Source organism: Anser cygnoides, chromosome 11, assembly GCF_040182565.1.
Source record: "Anser cygnoides isolate HZ-2024a breed goose chromosome 11, Taihu_goose_T2T_genome, whole genome shotgun sequence".
Taxonomy (NCBI): Eukaryota; Metazoa; Chordata; class Aves; order Anseriformes; family Anatidae; genus Anser; species Anser cygnoides.
The window spans coordinates 17855950-17877594 of NC_089883.1; the positions used below are offsets into that span (position 1 = coordinate 17855950).

General features: G+C 38.8%; 3 protein-coding genes across 9 annotated transcripts in view; 1 reads left to right on the plus strand and 2 right to left on the minus strand.

The window, feature by feature from the left end:
• MYO1E (myosin IE) overlaps nucleotides 1-2577 on the plus strand; it is a 259158-nt gene extending 256581 nt beyond the window's left edge. For all 6 annotated transcript variants that reach the window (XM_067004122.1, XM_048060311.2, XM_067004123.1 and 3 more), the window contains one exon: nucleotides 196-2577. In XM_067004122.1, the coding sequence (XP_066860223.1) occupies nucleotides 196-272 (77 nt within the window). In that variant the 3' untranslated portion in view covers nucleotides 273-2577. The remainder of the gene's footprint in view (nucleotides 1-195) is intronic.
• On the minus strand, nucleotides 2567-10061 carry CCNB2 (cyclin B2). Its single transcript, XM_048060319.2, has 9 exons — nucleotides 9681-10061; nucleotides 8550-8678; nucleotides 8356-8469; nucleotides 7785-7955; nucleotides 7553-7711; nucleotides 5208-5444; nucleotides 3877-4017; nucleotides 3189-3299; nucleotides 2567-2864 (listed from the first exon to the last, which is right to left on the minus strand). Exons 1-9 carry the CDS (start codon nucleotides 10044-10046, stop codon nucleotides 2763-2765), a joined length of 1530 nt encoding a protein of 509 aa, XP_047916276.2. The 5' UTR covers nucleotides 10047-10061; the 3' UTR covers nucleotides 2567-2762.
• A 1111-nt stretch (nucleotides 10062-11172) lies between these two features.
• Nucleotides 11173-21645, minus strand: part of RNF111 (ring finger protein 111) — a 47093-nt gene continuing 36620 nt past the window's right edge. For both annotated transcript variants that reach the window (XM_067004133.1, XM_067004134.1), the window contains exons 11-14: nucleotides 17460-17552; nucleotides 16422-16517; nucleotides 14723-14850; nucleotides 11173-14069 (exon numbers count right to left, since the gene is read on the minus strand). In XM_067004133.1, the coding sequence (XP_066860234.1) occupies nucleotides 13952-14069; nucleotides 14723-14850; nucleotides 16422-16517; nucleotides 17460-17552 (435 nt within the window). In that variant the 3' untranslated portion in view covers nucleotides 11173-13951. The remainder of the gene's footprint in view (nucleotides 14070-14722; nucleotides 14851-16421; nucleotides 16518-17459; nucleotides 17553-21645) is intronic.

Here is a 21645-nt window from a genome sequence, read left to right on the forward strand (position 1 = left end):
CTCTAACTCTTTGATTTCTCCCAAAGCAACCTAACCTGAATTTGCTGTGATTAGCAAATTCAGTTCTCCAACTCATTTATCATCATCCTTCATGAGAAGGCTGTCAGCAAGTAGAACAGCTTTGTGAGTCTGCCTCAGAAAGTATACAATAAGGTATACAAAACCTCAATCCTTACTTTACTTTCTTTGTCACAGATCCTTCTGGTTGGTGGACAGGAAGACTACGAGGGAAACAAGGTCTGTTCCCTAACAATTATGTCACCAAGATATAAAAGACTGTTAGACAAGAAAATGCTAGGAAGCTAACAATGTTTGAAGATGTTTTCCCTTACCTTCAGGACACTGTTCTCCCGAGATCTGCTATTCTCAGCATTTTTCACCAGTGAAGTTGTATACAAGGAACAAGAAACTTATCCACAGCAGAGACTTTGATATTTGTCTCAGAAACATACAGCAATGGACATACTAACAAATTATTTATTACATTTAAAACCTGGTTAACACCTAGTAAGTGAAGATACTCAAACCTATCATCATTCTGAAACAGAAAGGTGCTTTGCAGTCTGGGACCAGGGACTTTAAGGTGTATTTAATAAGTGCCTTTAGTTGAATATCAGTAATCTTTTTAATTATCTGATGAAGATTATGTTAAATGCACATTTCCTCTAATGCAGATCATTCTGGGGAACATGTTAAGTATGCTGCTATGTGTTTAAAAGAGTTAGGGTCATTTAGGATATTACCATCTAAAAATCTACTGCGATGGTATATTTAAATAATTATGTACAGAGATGTAATGGAATTGGTTTGCATTTGCTGATGTATTTAGGGACTCCCAACAGGCACTACAAAAAGTTTAAACAAAACTATGTAGTACTGTATTCTAAACAATGTTGCCTTCAAGATTTATATTGGAATATGGCTGGCCCATGTTGGAATTCTGTTTAATGCTCTACCTGTTGTAAGAAATGTCTTTATGCACAGCTGTACATTTATAGAAATGAATCCTATACTGTATATAAAAATTGAATATGGTAGAAACATGTATGAATGTATAATGTAGTAGTCCACTGTTCTTACCATAAAGTAGTTCTACTAGAATTTTTATGCCAGGTACTTACAGATATGCACTACTCCTTTTAAATGGTAAAAGCAAGTGTTACTGCTTAAGTCTAATTGCCTCCCACACCATTCAGAGTGACTGTTGCTTGCCATACAGTGATCAGCATTCATTGCTTTGCCTTGTGAACCTCCATAAAATAAAACAAGCAGCAGTTTACTCAACAGGTCTGTTCACTGCAGTTTGTTTTCAGATATTATACATACTAACGTTTCTTAACAACCACTTGTTTAAAAAAAAATCCCTCTACTGTGCTCTGATTGTTTTCACTCTGCCCAGCTGAAGAGCTATGCACTACACTTTTTCCTCTGAGCTTTTTCTGTTTTAAAGTGTTGAATCCTGTCCCTCCTAAGCCACTGCCTAAGCTTCATTTAGGCACACAAACTCCATCTCCATTAAGAGATTTGACTCCTTCAAAAATACCTATTTGCATTAAGTGCTAGACTTTACTTATCTTATTCTATAGGAGAGAAGTCTCCTGCCATAAAGATAAAAGCCTGTAGATTCAACCTCCAGCAGGCACGGCATTAAGGACTAGGCACAGTTTTGTAGTACTGCGGACTTGCCTTCTACATCAGAGCCCGCACCCTCATAGAGAAGAGACACAGAGTTCAGCCTAATTTACAGACTATCTGTTTGCAAGTCAACAGTAAATACATAGTACTATAGCACTATTAGTACTATAGTACTAAATACATAAGCATAAATAAAGTGAGGCAGAAGAGCTGCAGTACTTACATGCTTGTATTCCTCTGAGCATACAAATAAATACTTGTTTAATTTTATAAATGCTTATTAGAAGAAAAAAATAACAAAGGAAATCAAAAACTGTAAGTGTAGTGTATTCTCTCAGGTATTGAGGTTTGCTGAAAAAAATAAAAAGGGGGAAAAGAACAGGTAATGAGAAGCTAGGGTTTTTTTTTGTTTTTGTCTAAGAAGTAGAGTAGGTTTTAAGAAGTAAGCTGATACAAAGGTCTGATCCCTGTAGTTCTACATCTACAGCCAGTGCACACAGAGGAGTTTCCTGCCTCAGCTCTCTGTTTAGGCATACAAAGACAGACAACACATTATCTCATCTGCACTCAGTTGCCTAAACACAAAGCCTTACAAGGCTGCATCTGTTACAGCCTCCTACTTTTCCCAGCTTTAAGTAAACAAACTACAAAAAAACAAGTTCTTGACGACTTCTTTGAGACACGTCACTGAAATGTCACCGTATTTACTATCCCATAATGTATACCAAGGAAAGTCCTGCTCTTTGAAAGTGTGAACAAATTACTAAATACAAAGCCAAAAGATACTGAACAACCACAGAAAATACACGTATCTAACTGCAAATTGCATCAGTCACCTACTTTGTCAAATGTCCTAATTCAGCATCAAATTGCAGGCACTTCTAGATATTGCCTTAAAGATTCACAGTTGCAGAGGGGGGGTTATTGTTCTTTTTTTTTTTTTTTAAAGAAAACAGCTTTATTTCTGAGCATACAGTTGTATTACAAAGCAAGTTTAAAATTTCACCTTCAGAGGGTCTGAAAGGTCTGTGGTAAGGCTGGAATGCTATTTACAAAGAGCAGTAGCTTTGCCTCAATAGACAACTAAGGACAAAGTGCATATCATCAGATACATCTGTCTAGGGTTATCATAGGAGTGATGATGCTAGGTCCTTGATTGTCTTGCAGTTCAGTTGAGGGATTGTGCTGATCCTCAGGAGTTTGCTACTCGCATACTTGTTCTTTATAGCCTGCAGAGGCAGAGGAATAATGTTACAGAAGATCTGCACACACAATCCTTACTTTGTTCAATTAGTCTGTTTTGAAAACAAAAGGTTAGACTTGAACCAGCATACAGAATAGCAAGAGCAGAGTTTTATTTAAAATGTTTGGTAATTTGTTAGTACTGATACTTAAAATGTTTGTAATTGATAGTACTGATGGAATATTTTTTCACAGGCTTGTCTAAATAGCATACACTTTAAAGTAACATACACAGAACATTTATCTAAGGAGTCACAATATGCAGCAAAGATATTTCTAAAACGTTAGAAAGTTTAAGTAGTTATACTTACAGTGTATTTTGTTAAGTTCTCATTTACTTTAACCACATTCTTGGCCATATGCTTCATAATCATCACAAGACTGTCTTCTGCATACCCAGTGTAGTACTGCTGCTTTGTACCCTAAAGCGTAACAGTAAGAAATTTAAGATTTACAAAGTGAGGATTCTGCTTACGGCACAATCACTTCAGGTAGCCAGCGCCCCAAGCTTCAGCTACTAACTTTGAGTGCTAGAAGTTGTAGTACTGTCAGTTTAGAAGACAGATTCAGAATCGTATCTAGTGTGCAGTGAAATCTGGACGCATAAATACCAAGAATCATGTTTTCGTACTGCACGGAAAACAAAAGAAACAACCCTTGCAAGAGTAACCAGTAGCTGATTTACAATTTCCTATTCACTATTCACAGTCCATGGTTTCATTATTCTACCTGAGCTACTTAGAGTGTAGTCTTCTGTAACTCAACACTTCCATAAGAAAAATCCCATTGTATAATGGTGTTCATATAGAAAAAAAGAGTTTTGTTTTTAATGGTATGTTCCATATTCTACCTTCAGCTGTGCATCAGCCTGTCCTGATGTCATTTGATCCCTCGCATTATTACTGACCTAAACACAATTTCCTTCAGTAGTGGTTTTAACAGTTCAATTCCATTGACTGGAGGAAAAAACCTCACAATGTGTTTGATTAAAACACTTACCCATTTGTTCTGTCCCAGAATCTTTTGAGACAAGCATAACGCAGCTGCTGCAATCTCTGAAGGATGATGGTGCACCATGTCATAGTCTATCAATGTCAATTCCATCAGGTATTTTGCTAGTGTATGTTGCTCAGCATCAGCCTATCAGATTGAGAGTTTGTTAATACACAAAGTTTCACTTCACCTCATCAAGATACTTCAGAATTACTTATTCTATTAATTAACTTACAAATAAGTTGACTCATCTTGTTTTGCCAAGAAGATATTTATTAAGGCCTAAGGACCATATTAATTAGCAGTTACCTCAAAATTCCAAAGCAGTGTAGTCTAGCAGCCATTTGGCATTTAGACACAGACAAGTGAGAGATTTTAACCGAAAAACAGCAGCATCAGGCACTGCTGTGCCCAGCTAAGCACTACAAGTGCTCCCTCTGTAACACACTATTAGGTGGGGGGAAATATACGTTAAGTAGATCTTCATTAAGGCATCAGCTAACTTCAAGAACTACTTAGTGGTCTGTTAAAGTAAATGAAGCCCACTTCAAGTGCGGGCAGATTACTTAAGTGTAAGAGCCTCCTAATAGTGAAGACTCAGCTCAAACAGAAAGCTTACCTTTTGATTCTTAAGATAATACAGCATTTGCATCCAAGAATCATGAAGAACTGATATTGCTTGCCTTTTATGAGAAACACCCTGATTACCAGACAAGAGGCTACTCTGAAAACTGGGGCTCTGCTCTAGGTGTGTTCAGTTTACTGTAACAGTAAACTCACTGCAATTAAGACTGAACACAGGCCCCAGTAAATACAAAAATGAAACCACTACTGGCTGCCACAGTGTGAGGTCTTATTCCTCTGCCTGGAGTTTCATAACTGAACATTCTTTGACATAGCATAAAGCAAGCAAGATAATAACACCCAAAGCAATAATGATTGTCTTTACACCATCTTGACTGTCAGGGGTGTTCATATCAGTATTTATCAATACCTGAAGGGAGGGTGCAATGAGGATGGGGACAGGGTCAGCAGTGCCAAATGCCAGGATGAGAGGCAATGGGCACAAACTGGAACACAGGAGGTTCCGTCTGAACAGCAGGAAGCTCTTCTTTACAGTGCATGCGATGGAACTGGAACACATTGCCCAGAGGTTATGGAGTCTCCCTTCTTGGGGATATTCAAAAGCTGCCTGGACATAGTCCTGGATACGCAGCTCTAAATGTCCCTGCTTAAGCAGGGGGATTGGACGAAATGACCTCCAAAGCTCCCTTCCAACCTCAACCGTTCTATGATATATACACAGGAAGGTTCTAGGCAATCAGGAAAGTACCCACCTCTCCAGCTTTTGATGCTCTTCTTAAGAAATGAAGTGGAAGAGGCCGTCCCAAATCAAAGTTCAACTCTTTAAGAATCGTCATCTCCATTTCTCTAACTTCAGCACCAGTGTAAGCATTGTCAGTAATGTAAACAAAGTCTGCTATATCAGGAGAGAACATCTCTTCATATTTTGAAGCTAGAAGCAGCGCTGTTACACCCACCAACTGAAGTCTCTTACGAGGTACTGAATGAGTCTGCAATATAGGAATTTGAAAAGTAAGACCCAAAATATCGAACTCTAGACACAGATTCAAATTCATCAGCTTAAATGCCAGTATGTCAGTGTTTATTCTTAAAGACATAAAAAAAATTTCTACTTTTGAGTCAGAAGTGTCCCCATAATGACAAGCTCAGAGAATCACAGCTTTGGAGTTAAGATGTTGTGTTACAGAACTCTTACATGAAGAGCAGCAGACTTCTTAGGATTAATCAAACTCCTTTAAAAGGATAGTTATCTTGTACTTTTTCTGTGACTTCGCTAATTCAGCTAGAGACCATGGGATGGTTCATACTGTAGTATGAACATTGTTATCTCTATCATTTGCAATTTCAGTTTTGATTAACGGTCACGTAAGTACTGGTTCTGGGGTAAGATCGTAAGATCCCACCAATTGTTACTATTATTACCATACCAATGTCCATCCCATGTCTCAGGATTTGCACAGTGTATTGATTTGTGGATTTGTTTAGCATAGACCAAGGATAGCATGATTTAGTAAGAGATCAAATTCTTCCTGTAGTTGTTTTTCCTCGCCTTTCAGCTGAGACCAATAGCATTTCCCTAATTTCTGTCCCTGGTTTCTCTTGGTTTTCCTTTCCAAAGGACAGTGATGTTTTCAGCACTTCATTTTCTGATTCTAATGCAGCACATTCCGCATCCACAGTTCTTTCAGGGGGAGGAGATTCTTTAATTTCCTTTTGCACACAGGACAAGCAAGCCCCCAATACTGGACAAATAATTCCTTTACCTTTCCAAAATCTTTGCTCACTTCCGCTGAACAAATCTTATGAGGAGCGGCTGAGGGAGCTGTGTTTGTTTAGCCTGGAGAAAAGGAGGCTCAGAGAGACCTTATGGTGCTCTACAACTACCTTAAAGGAGGCTATAGCAAGGTGGGGATTGATCCCTTCTCCCAAGCACCAAGTGATAAAATGAGTAAAATGGCCTTAAGCTTCACCAGGGGAAGTTTAGGTTGGATATTAGGAAAGGTTTCTTCACTGAAAGAATTGTGAAGCCTAGGGAAGTAATTGAGTAACTATCCCTGGAGGTCTTCAAAAAACATGTAGATGTAGAGCTTAGTGACATGGTGGACCTGGCAGTGCTAGGTTAAGGGCTGGAGTAGATGATCTTAGAGGTCTTTTCCAACCTAAATGATTCCATGATTGTTTTACTTGCTCTGTCACTTTGTCCTCATCTTTCCATATTTTTTGGGCCCATTCTATTCCTGCTTTGGACGGTGAGCACTTAGATTTTTGCAGCAGTTTACCCATGGCAATCCTGCTGAGTACACCAATTTTACTGTCGCATTAAAGTGAACAGAGTCAAATGTCTGCTTGTTTCACAGCCCTGCCAAGGGCTTTCACTGAAAGAGTTTCACAAAGTTGAATGTATTTAATAAGGTGACAGATATGACAGATTTGGAATTGCCATTGAATAAATACACTTACTGCAATAGCACTAACATGTAATAGTGCTAGCAAAATGCTATCCCTCACCAAAAGGTGAAGGCACAGATCTTACCAAGGTGTCCCTGTCTTGGCAGAGGAGAAGAAGCCCAGTCCATCAACTGCCTCTTCTAGGTTTCCAATTTCTTCTTTCTTCCCCAAGCTCTTCTTTCTTCCTCACTATAACTTTTTTTTTCCCCCTAACACAAACTTTTTCAACTGTTTCGTCTCAGGTGTGATGTTTAGCACGATTTGGGTGAAGAGTTTAGTACTACAGTAATAATATGTTTAGGATGTACCTCATTAAGCTCATTAGCATATCCAGGGGCGTTAACTTTTTTTGTTCATTTTACACATAATGAAGCAAAAGTTTTCACTCCAGCACTGTGGCCCTCAAGATTCTGTTATGTCACAAGAACAGGGCCATCCCACCAACAGAGGACTCCCTCATTCAGCAAGCTCTCTTACCAAGCTTGCAGACCTCCATCCACAACATTTGTATAGTGGATAGAAGAACAAGCTGTTCATCTCCCCGTTGCCTGAGGCTGGTGCTTATCAGTGACACTAACAAGTCTGACTAATCTCCAGTCACTGAACAAATCATGTAATCCAAACACGTTGATAAACATTGTAGACTTACTTGTAAGAAGCGGTCCATAATTGCGACACACATGTACAGTGTTTCCTGCAGAAGCTGGAATCTTGAGTGGACCTGGACAAGCCAGTCAACTAAAATTGCACGCATACGCCCATTGACTGTCTTCCCATCAAGGTAACGTGGGCGCACCGACTGCTGCAGCTGTTGGAGAAAGAGCTGCATGAGCAACAAGATAAACACTACGCTGCAGCAGCACAGATTCGGTATGTCATACCTCAAGCTGTCTCAGATACAGATAGATGTCTTTTACATAGTCACTACAGAGCTGGGGATTCCCACAGTCCTCGGCATCAATGTCTTCTACGTTGTTGAGCAACACATCAGAGAAGGCTTGGCACAAATCCTCTTCTTGCATAGATACATCCATAGGGACAGGAGACAGAACCTAAGGAACAGGTCAGTGCTTACTTAACTACAAAGTGGCAATGTTCCTTTATCCCCACAGTTTTCAAGTTACTAATGTAACAATTTCTTGAGATAAAATTGAAGCAGAATTTGCTTAGTATGGCAAGCTTTCACCCCCATGCCAGCCAGACAGAATCAGCAGACCTTTTAGTTATTGCCCACTGAAAGAGAAATCTGTAGGCATCACCCCGTAGTACTTCAACAACTAATTCTTTTGCTTTAATACTAGCCTTTAAGCACATGTATTGAACCAAAACCCCAGTACAAAGGTTTTGCTTTTTCAGTATGGAAATGGGATACATCTACAAATAAAATTTGATGTTAACGCTCTCACTTACAGAGCTGAGACTAAGAAGCACATTAGCATCATAACTTCCTACCTTTGGAACAGTAGTTTCTTTGAGCACTTGTTTCACAGCAGCTGGAGGTTTAGGCGGTATAATTGTATTCGTCATCTTACCGGGCTTTACGGATGATTTGAAGCAGTCTGTTTTCTATAGTGAAATCAACGATTATTAGTATAGAGCTAGTTATGCATCTTTTCCTTATCAATGGATTTCAAATGTTATTTTACCTTAGTTACACGTGTTCCTCTTGTTGTAACTTTGTTTCCTATTTCTTCCAAAGCAGCCCTTTTAGCAGTCATTTGGCTTTTGGCTTTACCATTAAGTTCAGTCACAGCATTCTCCAACCCCCTGGCAACCTAAAAAAACAAAAATTTAGTTTAAAAGTCAGAGACTAACTTCATTTAATTTTCAGATACCCGACTACGTTTATAGCACTTACCACCACTGTACTGGTATACCTCTATGTATGCCATCTACTACCAAATGCAGTAGTTTTTATTTCCTACACATTCACATGGGCTCAGGGAAGAAGTCTCAAGCACGCAAATTACAGAGAGTACCATGAAAAACACACCCCATCTCACTCTTCCTTACAGCCTTTTAATTCCATTTAATAAGTTAGAGCGCTTACCTGCCACCCAGCTATCTACTGTATTTCCCCACTCAGTAACTAGAGCAGTAATTCCATGAAGATGAGCAAGGCACTTTTTGTTCACAGAATTGTAAAGGTTGGAAAAGACCTCCAAGATCGTCTGTTCCAACCATTCCCCCAATTCCACTCCATGTAACAAAAATTGCTATACAGATGGAGATAAGCGTCCACTGTTTACCGTGGGGAAAAAAAAACAAAAACAACAAAACAAAAACAACACCAAACGCACGCTACTTTTCAAGAGCTACTAATGAAGTTTTTAACCCTTGCAGAGTTATTCCAGAAAAAAAATATCTGTTTTTTTCGTTTCCTTCCCTCAGCTCGCCGTTGAGCAGCCTGCATTTCCCCCCTGCCGTGCCCACCCCTGCCCCTCGTTAGCAGCGGGAGGCCGGGGGCGGGCACCTGGCGCACCGGGTGGCCGGGACCAGGTGCGAGCTGAGGAACCGCCAGGGCAGGCTCCCGGCCCCGTGCCCCCGGAGCTCCCCTCAGGGGCTCCCCTCAGGGGCTCCCCTCAGGGGCTCCCCTCCCCCCCCTCGCTCCCCGCTCCCCCCTCCCCCCCCCAAGGGCACGCGGCGCTGGGAGCCCCAGACCCTGCCCGCCCGCCCGCCCGCCCACCGCCCACGGGCCCCACGCTCCTGCGGCTGCCGGGAGCTCGCTGAGCGCCTCACAGCGGGGCCCGGCCGCCCCCCGGCCCAGCGGCACTCACGGCTGCGCGGCGCGTTACGGCCATGGTACAGAGATTTCGGAGGCCACTACCACCCGCGCCGCTCCTCACAGACAGAGACCCCAACTGCTGCCTCGCGTCCCCGCTGCTCCCCTTTAAACTCTCTCTTGCGCTCCTATTGGGCAGCTTCGTACGATGCACGCGCCCCATTGGCCCGCCCCTCGAGGCCCCGCCCAAAGAGGAAACGGTTTCAATCGCGTCCGGCGCTTCCAGAGGGGGCGGGGCTCGCGCCCCACAAAGTCTCGCGCGAGGCGCCTGGCGCTGAGGGGCGGGGCCCGGGCGCCCCGCGTTGCCCCGGCGTTGAGGTGCGCGCACAGCGCAGCCGCGGGGCGGGCTGTGCTTTACCATAAGTGAGCCTTGAGGAGAAGGGTTAAGATGTACTTCAGCTTAAGCTGCTAACTCCGCTGATCAGGCGGCGTCCAGCCACGTTCCATCAAACTGGCTGCTGGGAGAGCCTGCAGCTCGGCCCGCCTTCCTCCCTCCTGCACCGCACCAGGGCCAGGCTGCGGCCCGGCGCCCCGGAGCTAGCCCCACGCATAGCTGAACGCATCAGAGCTCAAACAAAAACGCAAGAAGCAACTAGTTAGTACTAGTGGAAGTAGGACAGGAGGGTAGCGCTCTGCAGGAAGATCTCCTCTTCCCCCATCCCCTCTCATTAAAGAAAGAGCTAACACATAACGCAAGGGTTTTTACTATAGCTTACTAAAGCAAGCACTTCTACATAACGAGCACTGGTGTGTGGCTCTTGTATTTCCTCCTGCAAGTAAGCTATCTAAAAATAACCAAGAAACCCCTCCCCCCCCCCCCAAAAAGCCTTAAGATTGCTCAACTGCTGTTGCTGCCAATTCCCCACTTCACCTTCCCCATTTCAATATTATTACAGTTAGGGTTTTGTTTTTTTTAAATATATAAATCTTACCTTGCTTGTGGTATTTTAAAACATACCAGTACTGAAGATTCAGTAAAAGCCTCCAAAGCTCTAAATTTGGAGCCTGTACACAGTGAAGATGTAACTGGCACAAGTCACTTGAATTCACTTGAATTGCAAAAGAGCAGTAATATATATGTATTTAGGATGCAATTTTCAGTTTTATTAAATTCATTTTGTACCATGCTCCTGAGATTCAGGAGTTTTGATACTAGAGTAGTTGCCTAAAACAAGACAGAAAAGTCTATTTACAATAATTGCTTAACAATCTCCCAAAAGTGACTGGCTTTGTTTATTCACATGCACACACCAGCATTTTGATAGCCTTTGTAAGATCAGTCTTCTTGAATTCCTAAATTCCAGATAAATGACACACTGTTTATTATCACATTGAACTCCAGCTAAGTATTGGTTGATCCTTCACTGAGAGAATTTTTCCTTGTCAGTACCTGTAAGAATATACGTACAAGAGAATTTTTGCAGATCAAGACTTAAAGGCAAAGGAAGGACGGCAGAAGGAAAAAAAACTTGCATAAGAAACGGATCTTGAATGATACCAGTCTAACATTTTATTTATTGCATACAAAAGGATTTCTTTTGACAATGGAACTTTATATGAAAAGTAATTTAATGCATACTGTTGAGAATCTTATCTTCAAAGTCAAAGATGCTGCAGAAAACTTAAGGCAATGCATCTAAGCATGTAAAGCACAGTAAGTGGTGGAAATTTTCAAAATCAAAAAGCCTATTCATTTTCCTTCCCTTAAATTATGGTTAAGTCACAACTTTCTGGAATAGAAATAGGCTGCAGCTTTATTAGCCCCTGCAATAGCATATCGATCAGAACACTGTGATTCCTGGCAAATACTTAAGTGTTCAACATCACATTACAATGTTATGCATACATTTAAGAGCAAGACAATATCAGTAGCAGTTATAAAACAAGTCAACGCGTGGGCCACTAAAATACCTCTAGTACCAGACACCCAGACTAGGTGCCTAAGAGAATCCCTAAAAAAATCCCCCAAACCTGTGCTTCTTTGTCTTTTAAGAAATCCAAAAGAGATTACATCCCATACCTAGGGTATCATTTATTTCACAGGCCCTAGTTGTTGTTTTTTTGCCCCAAGTCTCTCAAGTAGCTTCTTGGAAACCTTTTTAAAGTGATTATTGTCAAACTTCAAGCATCAGTGGTCAACTAACTTCCCTCCTTTTCAACAGTCACTGAAGAATAGGAAGTGTCTACTGTTCAGTCCTTCCCAGTCACTTTTTTTAAAAAAACAATGTTGCTTCAATTTCACACTCACTTTCCGTTTCCTATAGCCATAATATTCAAGAAGGTTAGCATAAAACCACGCCAGGTTTTGAAGCAATCAAATCATGTTGCCTCTCTCCCATATCCCCCATTGTACAAGCAAAGTGGTTTTAAGTTCAGTTTTAGCAATGCAATTAAGCTTGATAACGTTCATTTATCACACATGCTGGAAAAAAAATTTCTCCCCACTTAATGCCTCAGTGCCAGAGGTGTTAAGTTTGTTGCCAGCAATAGACACTGCTTTGGGAAATGCTACTCCTAACAGATTAGAGGACAAAAGGGGAAGCAGCTTTAACCAGACAAAAAACAGGCATTAAATTAGATAAGGTAATATTTATAAATGGATCACTTTTTTAGTGTAAACATAACATTTTGTTTTCTAGGTTTACTGTAAACTGTTTTACACTTAATCTGATTATGAAAGACAAAGACAAGAGAAACTGAAGGTATTTATTATTCAATCCACTTACAAAGCAGGTAGCTTAATGCAAGCTTATTGACATGTTCATATATGATCCCCTAGGAACATCTTTTCCAATGTGACAGTAATACTGTCTCAATGTTTTTGCAATTTTCAGCAACTGTTGAGCACATTTAAATAAACTATAATCTATTATATGTGAAACAATGTTGATGAGCAACTTGAGACCTGATGTGGATTAAAACCTCCTCCAAAGGCAAAATGTTAGTACATTATAACTTAATTCTATACACTATATTATGCAGCAAATCTTAACTATAGAAAATATTTCAATCAGTGATGGACTGTTGGTAATTTATAGAGGGAATCTATGATCAAGGCAAAACTAGGTAACCACATAATTTGTCTCAGTTTCTACAGAAATTTACAGGCTTTCAATTTACTAATGAAAAATAAAACAAGAGACAGCTGAATTTTGCTAATTTTATTAACTTGAAAACTAATAAAAATCCCAAGACAAGCCTGGAACCTTTAGAAGTTCTACGAATGCATGTATATCTGTCAAAAAACACCAAAAAAAAACAAGAAACAAAACCCCTGCAGCTCTAAATCCTGACTGAATGGTTTTTATATTAAAAAACAAACCACCTTGATGTGCGCAGATACTTCAACTTAAGTTAGAAGACCAAACAAAGATTCTAAGCTATTTTTCCATTTCCCTAGTAATTCTTTCAATTTGCAAGTATCTACAATCCAGCTAACTGAAATCAACATTTAGTGTTCACTAGAGAGCTGTTTCACAGCAGCAAATATTAAGTTAGGGATTCAGATTTCTAGACATAGGAAGAAAGTGATAAATACAATCTGAACAGCAGTCTAAATGTTTAATATTGACATTCAAATATATCTGCATTGTGCTGAAATCTTCAAACAAACACAAAAATATGATCAGACAAAAACTCTGGTGATGAGTATGCTATATGTATCAGTCAAACTGAATATAGTTCATATTCTGTTCCCACTATTAAGGATGTTATTTGACTCAGAACTGATATTGTAAATATACAGCAGCCATTTTTTCCTAATTAAGGAATGTCTCAATACATATTATTATCCTCTTCTAGATGATCTTTATACATTAAACTAAAATATATGATTGATTAAATTAAGGAATTCGAGGTTAGTAATGAGTGAAATCATACTTTCAAAGCTCGATACTATGTAAAACAAACCAAAAAAAGAGACCACACAGTTCTACTTACTAAAGCAGCTAATCTTGCCTGCAAGTTTGGGGTCACAAAGCCCATAATATGTGCAAACAAATGCAATACAAAGAACCATGCAAAAATACAGTAATGAATCAAAAGAAAAATGTAAAACCTAAAAAAAAGTTTTATAAATATACTGAAACTCAACTGTCTTCTACCTAAACTGTAGGTCTAGCATTAGTTGTACCATATAGCAGAGCCAGCACTCTAGGTTCAATGCTTCCAAATCTGCGCAGGTAAGTCATGCCATCTTTGGTTGACTGCAGTACCAGGAAGGATGAGAGGGAGCAAGAAGGAGGACAATAGTTCCGGAAAATGGTGTCAACTTTCACTTGGCAGTTGAGCCTCAATGTCCACTCTGCAAATGGGGCACTTCTTGTTAGTAATCAGCCACTGATCTACACATACTTGGTGGAAAAGGTGCATACATGGAAGTCGCCTGTCATCAAAACAGAAAAAATGCATTGGTGTTAATATAGCATTTTCATATCAACATTGCCATTTTTTTCCATGGATATGTGGACCTCGCTGTATTCTTTTTGTATGTGTATGTTTTCCCACAAGTTTCACTAGCCTTTCCAGTTGACTTGCATTTTGTCTAGTTCCAAGAAGAATGGGCAATGAAGTTAAGTACTAGGTTGCTCCTAATGTGTTACAACAATTTAAACCTGTTACACCTCTTAAATAGCATTATTACTCCAAAAAAGTTGAAATTAACAATCTGGAATTCACCTGATTAACTCCTTACACAAGATACAAAAGCAGAGAGCACAGTATGATTTGAATGAAGTACTATCATCCATACCCTAACTTTTTTTTAAACAGTATCATCTTGGTCTTGTGTTAAAAGATAGACAGTCAACTTAAGGAAGACCATAAGAAGAGAACCTACATCCTACCCAAAGACAACACAGAATGAACAATAAGTGCTTCCCATTAAAGCTTGTTTTACACAATGGTTACGAGGACAGATAATGATTAACTGTAAAAGTTAAACAAGGTAGTGTTGCAAAGTGTAGCATAACATATCCAAGTATGGTCTCAAATCCAGAATATTAGCACAGTATTATGATATTCAGTGGTACTATTTACCTGACATCTTCACCTTCCTCTAATATAGATAAGCAGATGGTACACTTTTCCTCTGTGTCTTCTTCTGTTCCTTCCTCCCCATCTTGCTTGCAGTGCAGTTTCCTCTGTGAGAACCAATCAGTTGTTACCTTATTAGTAGAGATGACATTATTGACAAACTGAGTAAAATCTGTTTTTAATACAAGTTCAACACACATTTCTTTTAAAACATTTCATATTCTTAAGTATTACTTATTCGAATGTGTTTGAACCAATTGAAGAATTATCACTTGTAGAAAAAAATCACAAGATAGTTCAACTTTAATTCTTGTGACTGGACTGTTAATATATGTATTCAGTATTGTTGCAACCAGTCCCTTCATTTGTGGCCTATAAGCAAGTATCTTCATTTCATTCACGATGAGGCAAAAAAATATACACACAATATCTTAAAGTCAATATTTATCAAGTGATAAAGAACACTGCATAAATGTGGATGGGATTCTGTATTATGGTATATTAAACCAATTAAGAGAGAACGTAAGTTGTGAAAATTCTGTACCAGACTCAAAACTTGACCGTCTTCCTAGCGTGATCATGGTGAAGGTTAACATTTTAAGTATCAAGCTGGTAAATGTTGTGAACGGATTATTACAACTCAACTTCAAATAAAGCCTGATGATGTTATGTTGATGAGTTATCCCTGAAGCCTGTTGGCTATTTAATTATTACCAATAGCTATTTCATTGCTCACAAGGCTATTCATAATTGCTGGACAAATTATTAAGTAATGTGGCTGAAGATGGCATCTGAATGCCACTGCTGGGATGCAGGAAGAAACAAAATTTGAACCTACCATTTCCTTTCTTACCCAAAGAGAGGCATTTAGGAGAGAAGGCACATTCCCACTCTTAAGTACTCAATTATTCTGAATACTGAAGAAGCCACCTTGAAAATTTCAGCTGTCCCATTCTTCTCCCTATCTACATTTACAACACTTACTTCCCTGTCCCCCTCATTGCTTAAGGTATTCTACAAAATACAGTTTTCAATGCAAAATGCACAGTTCAAAACCACAGTAACATTATCATCTAACAATTGAAAGAACATTCTGACTGATCTGGAAGAGAAATACAGAATGAAATGGAAATGTAGGTGGAGGAGGAGATTAACACCTCATAGTGGGTTTATGGTGCTAATGAAAAGCGTGGGACTGATCAGACCTATCAAGCATCCCAAGCAAAACCGTGCGTATGAATTTGGCTATGAATCTCGTCAAAACCATGTATTTAAACTTTTTGGCCCATTAAGCTTGTTTTCCCTTTTCCCTTGGTCTGTGAAAGAACGTTTTCCTGTTTCTAGTTTTTAGTCTGTGAAGACCAGGAATACTCTTCATCACCCTTATCTTAAGGTGGTATCTGTATGTGCAAGCATTCACTACAAAATAAATAAGGCTATGCTTTGACCTGTTTGTGTTTCAGAAACACATGAATACCAAAACATTGTTTATCACATTACAAATGATCTCTATTTAGAAACCACGTTTTTTACATTGCCCTCATGAAGGAAGTGTGATTGTATGCTTTGCTTACAATCCTTGAAATTGCAAGACAGGGTAAACATGCACTCTTTGAAATCAACACTTCAGCAGATTTGCTAAATACAAATGTTACTACATTTTAGGGAAAATATAATAGCCCCCAGTTTAAAAAATCCTCACCTTTTTGTATTTATGGGGATATGTGCATCTTTCTATAGTTCCCTGTGTTGCTCCACGATTTACATTGCCTAATCGTTCCTCCAAGTGAATCAGCTCCTAAAAAATTATCAAGGAATAAACAGCATAAGAACTGATAGTTCAACTACCTTGAAAAAATATATTTTTTATTCTAAAATTTGTCTGTCAATCTGCAAATGGGTTAATTCCCTAGTTATTCAAATGCAAGAAAAGTAAAAAAGGATATAGTGTATAGGAGAAGTTATGGGTTTATGTAAAAAGCAAACTAAAGCCCCTAAACACAACACTACCTGGTATTTTAAGTTACAGGGAAACACTCATTTAATAGTGAGAGAATCAAAAATTGCTTGCCAGCTAGGAATGTTTATCAGTATATTTACACATACTTTTATTCCTAGTGAGGAAAAAGCAATTAAAATGTACCAGGAAAGTATTTGCTTTCTAACAGTCATTAAGGCTTGGAGGCAGGGGGAGACGTTTCTTAAGATGAAATACAATGACCAATTTCTTTTTCTCCAGCAATGAGTTTACTAGAAACATAAGATGTCACTGAAGATGTTTTCAGTGGACTAGGTCATTAACTCTCTGCATCTGATAATTTTTATTAATACATTTTTTTTAAAAAAAAAACAAAACAAAAACAGCTTCAACTCCTGCACTACATAATAAACAGGACAGCACTGTCAAAGCTGCCAAGTTTCACCCTCACTAGGAGGATTCTGGCACAGATATTCAGCGACATGTGAATATTACATGTTACATAGGGGAAGGAGAAGACCAAGATATACTGTCAGTTAATAACCACCTAAACCTATGTTATCCACGGCACCTTTTCTTGACTGACTCAAGATGCTTTCAGCATCTATTCCCAGTCCATGACAGTGAGGACATTCTGTGAATTAAAGATATTTTCTTTATGATTCTTTTACATCTACATATAAAACTAGCTCTACCATACACCCTCCCCATATTCCCTCATGACATATTTTGGCATTGATCTAGTTTTATTCTATTACAAACCTCAAAATTGCCCCTGAAAGGGCCTCTGAATGATGTTCCATCCAATCCCGATGAAATGTAACGGATGTGAGGATAGCCCGCCATGTCTGGTACCTATTCAAACAGCAGATGTTAAGTTAAACCTATTCAGAACAGTTCCAGAATCTTACTGTTCACTTTGTAAATTTTAAGATCCTTTTGCTTTTATTGAATCACTTATTTATACTCCTCAGCTTGAGTACACAATTATAACTGACAGCTTATCACCACTCTGAGCTCTCTGAATATAACCAGGAACAAAACAGAAGTGAGACTAGATCCTCTATTATCAGCTCTCCATATCTGCATTACCTATTTCTTGGTGTCACTTGCCAGCTCTCAAAGTTTCAACCTGCTTTGTATAAACACACCCTATATATCTACCTGTATTTGTAAACAAACACCCTAAGACTATGCATGAAGTTACCAGAAAAACTCATTTTTCCTTACCTTACCCAAGAAAACTGAACATCTTTAGACATCCTTCACATTTAGAGGCAGATAAAAGTAACACTTGAATAAATCTGATCATCTAACATCATAGACATCTCTATATACACTATATATTCAAGCATCCACTGACTTCCTTGCATATCAAGAGATACAAGCAGTGAGCAAATTACCAGCATTCAAAGATTTACTACCCTGCAGGCACTTCAAACACCAGTGCTTTCATACAGAAGAGCAGAAAGGTAGTTAAAATACAAAGCATCGCCTTCATAGCGGAGCTTCTTAGTTGCATTTTGGCCCCCACAAGACAAGTGAATAATGATGCTGCCTTTTGGTCAGAAACATACCAGCAGCAATTATTTATTTTTTAATAAAAAGGTGAAAAAAACAAAATGATCAGCAGATTCAATTTACTTTAAACACGGAGTGTACACTGTAAGAAGCAATTCATTTGGAAACACCATAATGTATTTTAGAAGTGCTATCTTCCTTTCTGTGCTGTCAGCTAGTAATGCCCCTGCTGCTGTACGTCACATCTCAAAATTCATCTTGTGAATCCATCAACAAATTAGACATCTCAGATATTATCCTTTAAGTCAGATACTTGCATGATTTCCTTGATTTCCAGCAAATGCTTCTATGCTTAACGTATGTAAGGGCATAAAACTGAGTTAATGCATCGTAAGAAGCCACAGATCTAGACAAAGTTACTCACATAACATTAACAGACCAATACAGTACTTTCTATATTTTTCAAATCCAGTCTGGTAGCTAAAAGCTGACATGAATAGCAAAAATTTCTAAACAATTTTATTTCCCTAGCACATGCAGTAATTACACTTAACATTGCCTCGAAGGTCAGAGCTTACCAACTCGAGTGACATGTAGCCAGTCAGGTCTCCCAACTAGAGTGAATTCTGCTACTAGAAGCTATTTGAGAAACCTAACACCACCACAAAAGCAAGTAAGAATTTCTCAGAGCACATACTGCAACAAACAACCAACCGACTTTACACAACAGAAACACTGGGCAGGACATGATATTTTCACAGTAATAAACGTGCCTTCACATTAGCCTGATGGGAAACATAGCACCTCCATACAACTATCTGAACGTGGCACATACAGGCTCTTTTACAGAATATTCTTGAAGAGCAGCTTACATTTCTGGCCAAGTAAAAACACTATCTTGAAACAGCCATCTTTGTAAGAACCAATTAGTTTTTATGCCTGCAGAATAAGTAGTGTGCTAACACAGCAAAATTTTAACTGATTACATTTGTGCCTACAAACAACAATGGGCAAGAGAAAGAACAATAATGCCCAAGAGAGAATAGCCTAACTACTACCCATTTAACTGTCACCAATTGCAAAGAGAAGATTTCTGCTCTCTTGAAACAGCTTCAAAAAAGTTAAGCACAGATGGAAGTGCACTTTCAGTAAGTTTTGAAACTGCAAAAGAAAGGAAAGACAGCTAATGCCAGTCTATGTTAAGTAATTTACTTTTTTGGATATAGTCAAACAATAATATACGATTTAAAGCAATATACTCTGAATCCGCAAAGTTCAGTACACGCTTGCCAAGAACTGTGTTTCCTGTAGAACAAGGATCACTTGTTTCTGGTTTTGCGCTTCCTTATGACGTTTCCTACTACCAACAAAAATAAAAATTCAAGTTCAAGCTTAGGTCCGAACCACTTACAATATAAACATTCTGAAACAGTTTGAAATAGCCTACAAGAAAGATAGTTTTCCTTGCTATCCTGCTTTCAACACCTTCCATATTTCCAGGATTCTTCTGCCTCTCAGCTGCCACCAGTGATTTTTCCATCCAGTTGTACTATTCATCTTCCCCATCCCAACCTTCCATTCAACAGTTCACATTAAGGATCTTAACAATATACTTATCCAGTTAACTGCTTAAATCCACGTCAATATTCAAAAAAATAAAGCTGATCAATTATCTTAAATAAGCCAAATTCAAACAAGGAAAAGTTGCAGTTTTCAGAGACACTGTGGGAAAGAACAATTAACATATGTTGCATAGCTAAAGACCTAGGTCTATCTGTGCCAAAGGGGAACATAAAATAAATGCTCTTCAATTGTCCATATTCTATTAAAAAGCAAACAAACAAATTCATGTTTATATGGGAGAAAAAAGGATCAGTTGTATTACAAGGTTCCATTTTTCCTATTTGAAAAACACAGTTTAATCTGTTACAGTTAATTAAAACCTATTTCAGACCTAACATGCACCTTGAACTACACTACAGAGGAACATTTACAGCCTATATCTCCTGTGTCTCTCATGTGGTGCTGCATTATTTATGTGACACATGGATCTTTAGTTGATTCTTCTGAAAAACATTGTTCAAGTTTGCTGAGTAGCTCTTTGCGCAGAATGGAATCCATCACAGAAGTCACTTCGACAGAAGCTTTTTTCCCCTCACCATATGCAAGGCGCTGAAATAATAATGATGGGAACACACACTACTCTAAGGCAGAGTCACAATGATCAAAGTAATTGCATTAACTCGAGGAGGGAAGTAGACTAATCCTTGTCTAGGCAGGCACGAAAGAAGAATTCTCTAAACTGCTTTTAATCTAGGATTCCTCCTGAAGCAACACTTAAACAAGTGAAAATTGCATCCACCAAGCTAATAAGAGGGTGGGGGAAACAAAATCTCCTTTTCTATTTGGACTGGCAAAGCTGCTGAATGCTACTCCTATCCCCTAATGCATCCTTATCTTGTCTTGCTGAGGATTGAAATTGCAAGTCTGTTTGAGTAGACTAGATGAAAATTAGATTACCTGCATCCGACTAAGATCTGAAATTGATACATCAAAGTACTGATGTCATTTTAGCCCTAACAATCCATTATGCCCTTTACATCAGACATTAGTTTCCAGGAGTTTTTTGTAACTCCAAAAAAGACAGAAAAAATGCACACTACCTACCAGGCAATTCACTGTTTTTGGAAAATATATTAAACACAAATGATTCAGTTGAGCTACTGCATAAGTTACTTTAAAAGACTTTTTAAAAAACAAAAAAAACATCAGCAGTTTATGACACCTGCATCAAGAATACAACTAATGAATTTGCAAATTGCTACTCAGTACACCCTGTTTTCTGAAAAAGAAAGCACTCCTCATAACATTATAGTTAGAGTCCCTCTGCTAAGGTTAGTTAATTCAGCCTCTCCTTCCCTGCCGCAATTCCTAAAGTTACAATGAAAAGACCTTGGTGACAGAAGCAATCACATCTGTTGTTCTTTAATACAATGGCACTTTTGGTTAAGATTCAAATATTTATTTTCCATAAACTTCACAGATTTGTTCCATGTTCAGTAGTCATTTTTGCTGACAAATCTCCTATATTCTCACATACGTGTAAATAAGGAAAATTTTGGCTTTCATTACCACCATAGAAGGGGCAAAACCATCAAAAGGTTTTGAGCCCATTCTGTATACGACTGCTAGCAGTGCTTTAACCTGTCTTTATGTTCTTCTAGTGCACGTAATCTGCATACATTTCAAATTACTCAGAACACCACCGCTTCAAAGCCTAACGCTCGGTCTGATTTCAGCAGGGTTCAAAACAGATCCCAAACTTTCAAGGAATTACTGCTTACAGATGTCTGTACACTGCAAAACGGCTTGTCAGGACAATGTGTACAAAAACTTGACACAAACAACTTGAATTCCACTTCATCCA

Excerpts from the sequence above, each read along its gene's own strand:
- CCNB2 (XM_048060319.2), bottom strand. The coding sequence starts at position 10,046 with ATGGTAAAGCACAGCCCGCCCCGCGGCTGCGCTGTGCGCGCACCTCAA. Across the intron at positions 7,956-8,355 it reads AAGAAACTACTGTTCCAAAG|GTTCTGTCTCCTGTCCCTAT; the intron begins GTAGGAAGTTAT and ends CCTGTTCCTTAG. Across the intron at positions 4,018-5,207 it reads GAGCATCAAAAGCTGGAGAG|GCTGATGCTGAGCAACATAC; the intron begins GTGGGTACTTTC and ends TCAATCTGATAG.